Here is a 12,484-nt window from a genome sequence, read left to right on the forward strand (position 1 = left end):
CACACAAAAAAAAAAAAAATAAACAACCGTCCCACAACAGAAAACAAAACAAAAAACAAATTTTTCCCACAACAGGCCATATTCAACACCCAACTAGACTCCCCCTCCTTAGCCTGATCGCCCCTAACCGCCTCTGCCTCGGCCCTGCCACTATGGCTTTGTCTGGGCAGCGGCCACGAGCCGGCTGGGGTGACCAAAGAAGCCAAGCCTCCGCCTCCCACCTGGTCTCCATGGCTGCAGCCGGTGCTGCCATCTTTGTCGTGTCAATTTGCATATTCCCTCCTTATTGGCTGAGGGTGCTGCCATCTTTATTGCCAAGTGATGGTTAATTTGCATATTACTCTTTTATTAGATAGGAATCTATTTAAAAGTTTTTATGTTTTTTTATTGATTTTAGAGAAAGAGGAAGGAAGAGGGAAAGATAGAAACATCAATGAGAGAGAAACATCAATTGGCTGCCTCCTGCTCGCTCCCTACTGGGGGTCGAGCCTGAAACTCTGGGCCTGGGCCCGACCTGGATGGAGCCAGCCATCTTGTGCACAGGACGACGCTCAACCAAATGAGCCACAGTGGCCGTGGAAGCACCATATTACTTATAAAAGGCTGAAGTTTTAAAGAAGAAAATGTCAAGAATAAGTACACATAATAAACATTAAAGTTGTGTATTTTACACTATATTGGTATACATGAATACTGCCTAACTAATTTCATTGACATGAATTCATTACATTTTGTCCACATGGAACATTGTTTATGACATGATTTTCCAACCATAACTCATGAATACCAAGCTGCTAAACAAGTTAGTAAACACTTGCTTTTGTCAAACGTTATTTTTATACTCAACAGGAATGCTGTTAATGTGAGTTAGCAAAGATTTCTGAAAGCAACTGTTTGTTGACAGATTTTAAAACATGACAGTCTCGTATTTTGTTAACGTTTTGTCTCTTCCAATAGGTATAAATGACCAAGGATTGTACAGAGTTGTGGGGGTGAGTTCAAAGGTCCAGAGACTTCTCAGTATGTTGATGGGTATGCCTCTTTTCTAATCATTTTCCATGCATGATTTGTTTATGTTCATTGACGTCACGAATTAATGTTTCATAGTCACGTCCCAGCATACTTGCGAATCCATTCTCTTCTGCTGCCTAGCTTAGTTTTCTCCCAGTTGTCTCTGAGAGGTAGATTAGGATTAGTGTTTGCATCAGCACAGATTACCCACTTCCCCTTGACTTACTAAAAAATGCAAGAAAAGCAAAGCATTAAGTTTCCACATCACACAGGAAAGTAGCAGCCAGGCCTCTGTGTGGCTTCCAAATTGGCTGTCGAGAGTCCTGACAGTCCATGTGATTGGACAAGACCACGGGGAGGTGCTGATTTTTACGGAGCTTCCCAAACTGTCATTTGACACAAGAGTTTGGTTCTCAGGGGTCCGTTGGTATTCACAGGGACTTGTTTGTAGTTTGCACCAGGCTCTCCTCCAGAACCATGCACGCCCCATCTGTGCTGATAACACAGTGTTCTTTGGCATCGCAGACCAAAGGAAGCCAGAAAGTGAATGCGTTTCATCACCCCAGACATTATTGGGATGACAAAGCGCTTTTCCATTGCACACGGCTGCCAGTGCAGTGCCACCTGTAAGATGCCCGCTTCTCCTCCCACCCCAGAGCAGACTGCCTCTGGAGGAGTGATGCTAGCTCATCAAGCTTGAGGGCCTGCGTGTCATTAGGACCTTGCTAAATATTAATTAATGTGATATCTCACCTTAATTAATCAATATTCACAGTGCCCTCAGGCGTACCATCGATGCATTTAAAACCTGTCTGCATCTTAAAGCACTGTAGCAAAGACTCATTTTTAGGAAGCAGAAACCAGGATGAATAAAACCATCAATTGAGATGTCACAGATAGGATTGCTTGTTTGGCTGTATTGGAATTAAGGATTTAATAAGCAACAACCTTTTTTTTTTTAAGCTATTAACCACAGGTAGAAGTTTCCCATCATCAGTTGGAGACCTCATTAGAATACATCCACTCCCATGAGCTGCTTTATTTTCTGCCTCTGGTTTAACTTGGGTTGCCGTTTTGGCAGTCAGATTTTCCCGTTTGCCATTAGCGGTCTCCAAATTAAATAGGCTCAGGTTGCCAGTGGTTCAGTAGCAGCTGGAAGAGTTTAATGGGACTATAGCATCTGCTTTTAGTTCATTTTAAAATTAGAAACACTTTTCTCATTTCCAAGATGGTGTTATGATGATTAGAACTGGAAGGCTGTTGCTCTCAGAAGGGGGGGTTTTGGCTGACAGGCACACACTGTGGCAGTCAGTTGGTCCTAAGGATCCTGCCACTATTTTTATTATCTCCTGTTCATATTCAGGGTCAGTTCCAACAGGGTGCCTCTGTGGCCACCCCGAAGTGTTAAATTGCCCCCAAATTTGTCCATTTGTTCTTAATTTCACAAAATCCCACGTGATTTGTATTCTTGAACTCCAAGGGTAGTTTCTTTCCTCTGCTCCTGGGAAATGTCTCATTGACAGTCCTTAACTTGCAAGGTGTTTTAAAATAATCGAAGCCCTCAAAATCTCATGACCTGGAAAACTGTTTTTGCTTTCCGTGAGACTCAGAATAGAGAAGTCCAGGACTCAAGTGTGACAGCCTCATTTATGTTGCTGGCAAAGAAAAGACTGTGTTATCAGTGGTATTCTGCAAACAGAGGAAGTTAGAAAATTGATGTGAGGGAAAGATGCTGGCTTGTTCGTTTTGTATTAAGTATTAATTCATTTAAAGGGGCTGTAAAATAAATTATTTTACTTAATCTATAAATAATTCCTGGTATGAGTTTAAGATTGTCAATCACAAATTTTGGATTTTTATTAGCATTAATATTATTTTATTATTACTTTCTCACCAACTCAAACTTTAGCTCTTAACAGAACAGATTTACCCACTTTCCTAATAAATTTACAGTTTCTTTAAGATACGTCTTTACTTTCATTCTGATTCAGCAAGTGTTCAAATTCAAATAATTTATACTTCTTCCAAAAAAAAAAAGGATTTTAGAGTTTCTGAACAGCCGTGTATAGAACTATTTCATAGACATTCTTTCTCTCCAACTTCCCCATCTCTATACATTATTTTAAGATTATATATCTTAGTGAAAAAAAATTGGCTGAGTCTGCCAGATGTTTAACTTTGCACTTTTAAACCAATCAATGTTTCCTCCCTCTCTAGATAATTAATTCTGATAAGTTTGCTCATTTGTAGTACTGTGCACTTAGTTTTAAAAATTACTATTCCTCCAGGTAATGTTTATTTCAAATTTGAATTTTTCAAAGCACCTTTTGTTTGTAATGCATTTTTCTTTGTATAAATGAAAAATGATATAATTTTTAAGTATCTGAGAAAAAGTGCCAAGTCATCTTATACTTTTTAAGAAGAACTTTGATTTACTTAGTTTTTTAGTTCTTGGAAAGGAATTCTTACTTTGGTGTTACTTTTCTATTATTGCCATTTTTACATACATTTTTTTTGTACTGTTTAAAATATTTTGAGTATTCCTTAATACTCACATGTAAAAGTTTGGATGATTTCGAAAGAAAGGATGCCTGCTCAAATCTTGCAAGTTTTCTTCACTTGTTCCCATTTTCCGTATGTTTCCCCCATTCATATTTAAGATTAAAAGAGAAAAAAATCTTTCTATTATTCTTTCTTCTCCTCCTCCTCTCCTCCTGCCCTCCTCCCTCCCCTTCCCCCTTCTCTCTACCCCTTCTCTCCTGTCTGACTGCCAATGTGAAATACTAATGGCAGTTGACAATGGAAAGTCAGTAGTACCCTTCCAGGCCTGGGCACGGAGGGTAGTGGTCTGCTGGATTCACAGCGCCCCCCTAGTTTTCCCTGGACAAAAATTCTTAAGTTCCCAAGAGAAAATGTTCAGGTGAACAATTTGCCTTCCTTCCCTTCACAGATGATTTTCCTTCCCTTCCCTTTGGCTCCAACAGAGGGCGCACTTGGTCTCAAAAAAAGTTTTGGGTTTTTTGTTGGTTTGATTTTTAGAGAGAGCAGTTGGGAAAGGCAGGGAGAAGTATCAGATGAGGTGTCTTTGGGTGAGTCATTTTTTTAGTAAGTGGGGTGAGAATATAACAGATTAATTACAATAGTTATGGGTAGTTTAGAACTGAGAAAAGTTAGAATTTCACATGTTCTGCCTTTTCCCCACTTGGAATGAAAATACCAGAGCAGGGGGGAACTTGTGAGAAAACGTGATAGTAGCTTGTGTGTGCTGGTGAATGTGGTGGTTATTTCTACATAAATATAATTTGCAAAAAAAGATTGGATGCTTTTAAATTTAGACAGAGAACCATAGAAAACAAGTAAAACTAATTTAGAAGTGTTTTGCTTAAAAAATTAGCTTCTTTACATTGTAGAACAACTTTTCCACATAGATTCGTGAAAAAGTAAACTAATAGCTGAAAAAAAATTCATTTTCAGAATTCACTCAACCACTGTGCTTCTTAAGTACTTTAAAATGAGAACCCAGTGAGTGCCAACACTTACATTTAGGTTGGGCTGGAAATTTCCTGTTTCAAAAAAATGACCACTGGTTAGTTATAAAATTATGAAACATAATCCAAATAAAAAGCCAACTGTTTGGATCTGTGCTTGTTAATTTAAAATTTTAAGTAATCCACCAGGTGGTTCCCTTGGTCAGAAAGGAAGCAAAATGTTTACCTTATTTACAATAGGACATATATTCTCATGTAACAGTCCAATGCGTTTTAAGTTTGAATCCCAAATAAGTTATTAACACATTTATCTAGTCCCAGTGCATCCACTGATTGTAAAAAAAACTGCTATGATGATTGAGTTATTTGAAAACAGTAACATTTAAGGGAGGATCAGTACCATAGACACAATGTAGTTATTACTCCTGAGGTAGCAGCTACGTTTTATTCCATGAATTCAAAGGATGGCTTTTTTTTTTCATTGAAAAAAAATATGGTTCTCAAAATATAGAATGATAATTTGTTAGAAAGCTGAAAATAAAAGATTTCATTTAGAAGCCTTTCCTTCAGAAGGATTTAAAAATGGTGATTTTCTGGGAGCAAGTTGATTGAATATGTTATCTGACTTGTATGTTAAAATGAGATTTAAATAATTGATGTAATGAGAGAGAGAATATTCAGTTACTGAAGTAATTGGTTGGCAAAGCCTTTAGAACAGAATTATTTAGCCCCAGTTATAAAGGATTGCACCTTTAATCAGGGTGCCTAATTTGATTTCTCGAATGTACCTGTGGCTTGTCTGACAAGCTCAGTAACAAATGAGTCCTGAATGGTAGGAACTGATCAAAATGTAATCAGTGTCAGTTGCCATTGTTGTAGTTTATTGCATGCCGCTGTCAGTTGCTGTAATCAAGAACTGCTGAAGCGCTTTAAAAAGTCTCCAGACTTTTGAGTAATTGACTTCATATGTAGGCTGTTATGGCTGAAATAACCATCACTTCCTGTTTTACTTGATTTTCAAAAAGTTCGAGAATAACATTGAGTTGTCATCCATCCTTCTTCATACCCAAGCCTAAAACTTTTTAAGAGGCATGGATGACATCATGTGGTGGTCCCATTTTGACAGCTTTGTCTTTTTAGTGCTTTTAAAGAGGAAATACTAACATGATGTTACCCCCCCCTCCCCCGTCATAGACAATGTAAGGGAGGAAAAGAAAGGACGAGTTTTTTATTTGTTTTTGTCTTAGTTGAAACATCATTCTGGAGTGAGGGAGAAAGAAAGTCCCCTCCACGAATCTCCTCTTTTCTCCTTTGCGTGAGGGGCGTGCAGAAAGGCAGACATGCTTATAGTGATTGTTTGAGATCATTCATTATAACCCATCTGCTCCTCCCTCCCTCGGAGGCCGGTACCGCCACTGACTGCTGATACTTGCAGTGATTCAGTGATGGGTAATTACCTAGTCATTTAATAACTTGTGGAAATCCATACACATCCCTGATTTGCTCTGTTGCTCTCTGAGAGCTTTTACCTGACCCCCTTTCTGCAGGTGAGGGCCTCAAGTTCAGATGGGTTTGGAACTGATGTGTGTGCAGTGGGGTTTCCACAGAGATTGCGCCCGGGTTTTTGATCCCAGCGCTGCACTCTGCCCTGTGGCCATGCCACACGAGCCATGGTAGCCCAGCCTTACCAGGGTCAGAGATGCCACCCAGCTCAGAGGGCTGGCCTTCCCCACCATCCAGGACTGACTTTCTCCTTTTCAGAATCCACTGCCTTCCTTCCCCCCTCCCTCCTTCCCTCTCTCCCTCCCTCCCTCCTTTTCTCTTTTTCTCCCTCTTTCCCTTCTCCTCCTCTTCTTTCTTTTTTAAAAAAGCCTCATGTCTTCTTTGAGTTTATTAGCTATTTGAAAGACCATTTGGTAGAACACATCATTAACACATTTGCAGGACAAAGAAAACTAGTTTAATTTTAGAATGAACGTCAGAAATGTCACACAGGGGGTTCCAATAAATATTTCGTGGATGAGTGTATCAATTCTAATATTAATGTGAAAGAGTACCCATAAATGACGGTTTAAGTCTGTGTGTCATCATATTTCTATTTTGACTGATCATGTATTAATTTTCAGAAATATGATATGATGAGTACAAATCTTAGACATGCAGGACCAAACTCATCCTTTCATCCCACTGACTTTGCTATTCTAATAGTCATTTTGCCATTAACAACACTGCCTGTTTCCTGTCCTAACGCAGTGTGACAGCTATAGTGCCACCTGAGCAACCAAAAGTATACAGACACTGCAAATGCCCCATTCTCTAAACCATGGCTACCGAGTCCCAGCTTGAATAATGATAATAATATTGATCATAATAATAACAATAGCTATCCATGCTTTGCAGTGGTCACTATTGAAATGCTATACTATGTCCAGTTCTTTCCTACTCTCGGCCCAATCCCGATCCTCTTATTTTTATCTCCAGGACAGATTTTCTGAAGTGTTAGAAATGTCTAATGCTAGGTCATGGCTTACAATATTATAAGAAATGGTATATAATGTTTTTATAAGAAACCACAGAATTAATTATTTGTGGTTTGGCCACTTATAAATGAAAGCTTTGTGAGCCAGTCAAGAGGGCCTTTGAATGTTCAAAGTTTTAATTATTTTTTCTTTTTTGCTTGCTCACTAGATGTAAAAACCTGCAATGAGTTGGACCTGGAGAATTCAAGCGATTGGGAAGTGAAGACAATAACAAGTGCCCTGAAGCAGTATTTGAGGTAAGCTCCTCCGAGTACCAGGAGGGAAGCAGGGGGGATGTGGACATCCAACCCAGCAGATGCCGACTCTGCACAGACATTTTAATAGTCAAGTTAAACCTTATTAAAAGGAGAACATGTATGAGGTAGCCAATAATGTCCCAGAAAGTGAGTTAAGTAGGGGAACATCAGGTAGGTAAATTGCAACAGAAGAGAATCGGAGGGGCAGACTGAGGTGTAGAAATAGATGTCTATTGTAAATGTGAGTTTTAGGATGTAAATGCTATGAAACAATAGAGGAAGAAAGCTATTTATTGCATTCACTGAATTTTTTTCTGGCTAAAATGATTTTTTAAAGCTTAAATTTAAACCATTTGATCTTAAAGGCTGAAATGATAAAACAAATGCAGAGCTATTTGAAAAGAAATTTACTTATTGAGGTTTTAAGATAAACTTCAATTTTCCATTTATTATAGAAAATATTTAGGACTAGAATTAGAAAAAGGTTCATCATCTCCGTGAGTCATTAAACTTTCTCTAAGAAATAGAGGAATTTGATGATTAAAAAGCTTAAGGTTAGATAAAAAAGTAAATACCTAAGAAGTACAAAAAGAAGTGAATAAGCCAATGGGAAAAAAGTCCTGGCAGCTGCCCCGCTGGTGTGGCTCAGTGGTTGAGCTTCGATGCATGAACCAGGAGATTGAGGTTCGAGTCCAGGTCATGCCTGGGTTGTGGGCTCGATCCCCAGAAGGAGGTTTGCAGCAGGCAGTGGATTGATGATCTTTTCTCATCATTGATATTTCTCTCTCCTTCCCCCTTCCTCTCTGAAATCAATAAAAATATAATTCTAAAAAATCCTGGCAGCAGTGCTTAGCTGTGGTCCTATTGAGGACATTGGTTTTTCTTTGGCAAACATGACAGCTCCCGCGGGGTCAGTTCTTCTGTCCAACACCTAGGCTTGTTTTTCAGGTAAATATTGTTGGCATTCCAATGAGCACATTAGAATCAACTTATTATTACATATTTCATATTTATATAAAATTTACATATTTAAAAAATTTCAATATAAAAGCAGAGAGATTAGTGTAATGGATCCTCATGGCCCCATTATCTTGCCTTCTTCATTACCTACATGCTGCCTTCATATTTCATCAGCCTTCCTACCTGCCACTTTTTTGGTTAATACTTTAAAGATTTTGTAAAACATCATGTTGTTGCACCCATAAATACTTGAACATATATGTCAAAAAAGATAAGGACTTTTAAAAAAGACCATTTCCTAGCTGGTTTGGCTCAGTGGATAGAGTGTCGGCCTGCGGACTGAAGGGTCCCAGGTTCAATTCTGGTCAAGAGCACATACCTGGGTTTCTGGCTCGATCCCCAGTAGGGGGTGTGCAGGAGGCAGCAGATCAATGATTCTCTCTCATCATTGATGTTTCTATCTCTCTCTTCCCACTCCCTTCCTCTCTGAAATCAATAAAAATATACTTTAAAAAAGACCATATAGAAAAGATAAGAGGGATATAATTATTATATCTAACAAAATTAATATAATCAAGTACTTAGTCTTTGTTCCATTTTTACTAATTTTTTTCAAAAAGTCTTTTTATATTTGTTTTAATAACTACAGGATTTAAACAGTGCCAACACATTTTACTTGGTTGATATGTGAGGGTTTTTTTTTTATTGATTTTTTTAATAGAGAGAGGAAAGGGGGAGACAGAGAGAGAGAGAGAGAGAGAGAGAGAGAGAACATTGAAACATCAATTTGTTATTTCATTCATTTATGCATTCATTGGTTGATTCTTGTATGTGTCCGACCATATCCATAGCCTTGGTGTGTGCGGATGACACTCTAATCAACTGAGCTGCTTGACCAGAACCTGGTTGATGTGTTTTACTAGGTGTACTGGTTAATAATGGCAGATTTTGTAATCAAAGAAAATACGATAATTTCAAAAGAAACATCAAAAGTGCTTTATTCAAAGTAGTGTCCATCGCTAGTTACACATTTCCCCCATCTTTCAGGTAATTTGTGGATACCGTCCCAATAGAACTTTCCTTGTTTTGAGGCAAACCATTCAGAGACCCAATTTTCCACTTCGTATGTTTTGAAGTGCTTCTCAGAAAGTGCATGTGCCATCGATCGTAACAAGTGGGAATCTGAAGGAGCAAGGTCTGGTGAATATAGCGGGTGGGTTAATACTTCCCAGGCAAGATCTTTTAACGTGTCTTTAACTGGTTTTGAAGTGTGTGATTGTGCGTCATCATGAAGCAAAATTACTTTGCCGTGTCTTCTGGCACATTCTGGTTGTTTCATAATCAAAGTGTGGTTCAAATTGATTATTTGTTGTCAGTAGCGATCAGTATTAACAGTTTCACCTGGTTTTAGAAGCTCATAATACACCACACCTTCCTGATCCCACCAAACGCAGAGCATTGTCTTCTTTCCAAAGCGATTTGGCCTTGCAGTCAATGTTGATGGTTGACCTGGATCAACCCATGGTTTTGTGCATTTGGGATTCTCAAAATAAATCCACTTTTCATCGCCAGTCACAATTCGATGCAAAAAAGACTTCGTGCTCTTGAAGCAACATTTTGCTGATGACTTTTCGGTTTTCCATTTGTCTTTCGTTCAGTTGATGTGGCACCCATTTTCCTTCCTTTAAAATCTTTCCCATTGCTTGTAAATGATTCAAAATTGTTTGCTGAGCAACGTTTAATCTTTCTGTAAGTTGTTTTTGAGTTTGACACGAATCTTCATCCAATAATGCTTGTAATTGTTGGTCTTCAAACTTTTTCCATTGACCTGGACGTTCTTTGTCTTTCACATCGAAATCATCACTTTTAAAGTGTTTAAACAAGCGTTCACAAGTATCTTGAGATGGAGCATGTTCACCATAAGCTTCCCGAAGTATTCAGCAGCACTTTTCTTCAAAATAAAGTAATGAATTAAAACTTCCCACAAATGCTCCTTTTTTGGCATGAAATTCGACATTTTTAAGCGTAAAAATATCTATGATGTTAACACCTTCAGAAAATTTGACATATGAAGTTTTGAAGCTTGTCAATACAATAAAATAGCATACATATCAAATTGCATATATATCAACATATGTGTAACTCCATCTATTGAAAAAAATCCACATTATTAACTGCTATACCTAGTAAGTTGCTTTTAATCTGCACATTCTCTTCCCTCTGCACCCTCACCCTTCCCCCATCATTTTTTTTTTTTTGGTGAACCTGGGTCATTTATTAAAAGAGTTTTCTGTTTTTAAGTTATGGCTGTATTTTATGTCCTTATGGTGTCATTTAACATGTTTCCCTAGCCGTCATATTTCCTGTAAACTATTAGTTTAATCTATAGACTTAATTAGATTGAGGTTAAGGTTATTTATTGCAAGAACATTTACATATTGCAAGAATGCATCATAGTGGTGCTATATTCTTTGTTTTTTTTTGCATCAGGGGGCCTGTGTTGTCTGGCTGTTCTACTTTTTAATGAAATTAAAATATATCAATAGGTTCTGGTGTGTATTACATATTTTCGAGTATTTTATTTAAGCCAGATGTTTTTAGTCACTTTAAACTTTTTTTCTTCAACAATGAAGTACATTATTATTATCCCTAGTCTATAGAAGGACACAAGTTAAATCTACCTGCCTATGTCTAATTTGCTATTAATGGTGCTTGACATATATAGATGAGGATTACAGTAAAAATGAATCTTGTTAGCCACCCTGGGATTAGAATGTAGCTTCCTGAAGACAGACGTCTTATGTTTCATGCTCATTGCAGAATTCCCAGCATCTAGAGCTGTACCTGTCATTCAAATATGAGAGCAGTGGGTCTCAGCTGGGGATGATTTTGCCCCCTCCCCCCACCAAAAGGGGATATTTGGCAATATCTGGAGACATTCTTGATTGTCACTATTGCAGGAGAAGTGGGGGTGCTACTGGCATGTGATGAGCGGAGGCCAGAGATGGGCTGCTAAACATCCTACAGTGCAGGAGACAGCCCATTCTTTCCCCCAGATGGCCAACATGCCAATAGTGCTGAGGTTGAGAGCGCCTGTGTTAGGTGCATGACTGAAAGAAGGGGAGAGGGATATGAGCATAGAAGGAATTGCATGTTACTGACTAGCAAAGGGAGCTGCCACTCCAGGGGGAAGCTTTAAACTCATTTGACTATTTGGTAAACTCATGCCTAGTATAGGTAAGGGGTTGACCAAGGTGATTCAATTATTGGTGGGATAACTAAAGACAAAAATCCAGTTATTTTGTAGTGAATGGCATGTTTTCCCACTGCTCCACATAGTTCTTTTTTTAACCCCTTGTGTGAGGAATTAGTTTAATGGTTCTTGACACACACTGTAGCTTGTTTCTTATGGCCCTGGTCTTGTGTTGCGTTCTCTGCCTTTTTCTCTCATCACGTTGCTGCATCCTGTCAAACCCCACTTTGAAGCAAACATCACTTACAGAAGAACATTATGAGACCCTATATGTGTCCTACAACTTCCCTCCTAACAATACCCACCTTCTGCGTGAACGTGATGAAGTGATGAACATGAACTGGCAGGTGCCTCGGAAGGTTTGAAAGGTTGCCGATCTTTTCCCCTGTGTTATGTTTAGCAACTGAAAGTGTAGTCATTAGGATTTGACACTTTTTCTGGTGATGTGCCAAATGTACCTCATTTTGACTACCCAGTTGTGGCCTAAGCAAATGCTTTTCTTTCAGCACAAGGAGTAATAAATACATTGTGATGGTCGAGAGCGTGGGCGCTAGAGCCAGCCTGCCTGGACTGGAATCGCAGCTGGCACAAGCGCATGGCACAGAGCTGCAGACAGCTTTTCTCACGATTGCCCTTGAATTCTGCTGCAAGTAACCCTGCCACCTTAGGGGATGGGAGGTTGGAGGTTGTGGAAGGGAAGTAACCAAACCCCCAAATGGCAAACTAAAACGAGAAGCAAAACCACCTCCCAGGGACTGGACAAAAAAAAAAAAAAGATGTACAGTGGACATGCATATGGTGTCTCCCTCTTTCTTCTACTAACTTGAGGGAACTTTTCTTTAACTTTAGTACTTAGAGGGCTGAATACCAGCCCTCTGATTGATTTTGACTTTTAGCAGTGTGTTCATTACAACAGTTTCCCATGTGAGGGGACCATGAGCTGTTTTGTGATGTTTTTAGTAAAATGATTTCACCAACAGGAACTTTTAAAGCCTG

The 12,484-nt window shown here is 38.8% G+C and overlaps 1 protein-coding gene across 2 annotated transcripts in view; it reads left to right on the forward strand.

The window, feature by feature from the left end:
• Nucleotides 1–12,484, forward strand: part of ARHGAP10 (Rho GTPase activating protein 10) — a 248,028-nt gene that overhangs the window by 150,320 nt on the left and 85,224 nt on the right. For both annotated transcript variants that reach the window (XM_006081762.3, XM_023754958.1), the window contains exons 14-15: nt 958–1,032; nt 7,188–7,275. In XM_006081762.3, coding sequence (XP_006081824.1) covers nt 958–1,032; nt 7,188–7,275 — 163 coding nt within the window. The remainder of the gene's footprint in view (nt 1–957; nt 1,033–7,187; nt 7,276–12,484) is intronic.

Source organism: Myotis lucifugus, unplaced genomic scaffold, assembly GCF_000147115.1.
Source record: "Myotis lucifugus unplaced genomic scaffold, Myoluc2.0 scaffold_1, whole genome shotgun sequence".
NCBI classification, from domain to species: domain Eukaryota; kingdom Metazoa; phylum Chordata; class Mammalia; order Chiroptera; family Vespertilionidae; genus Myotis; species Myotis lucifugus.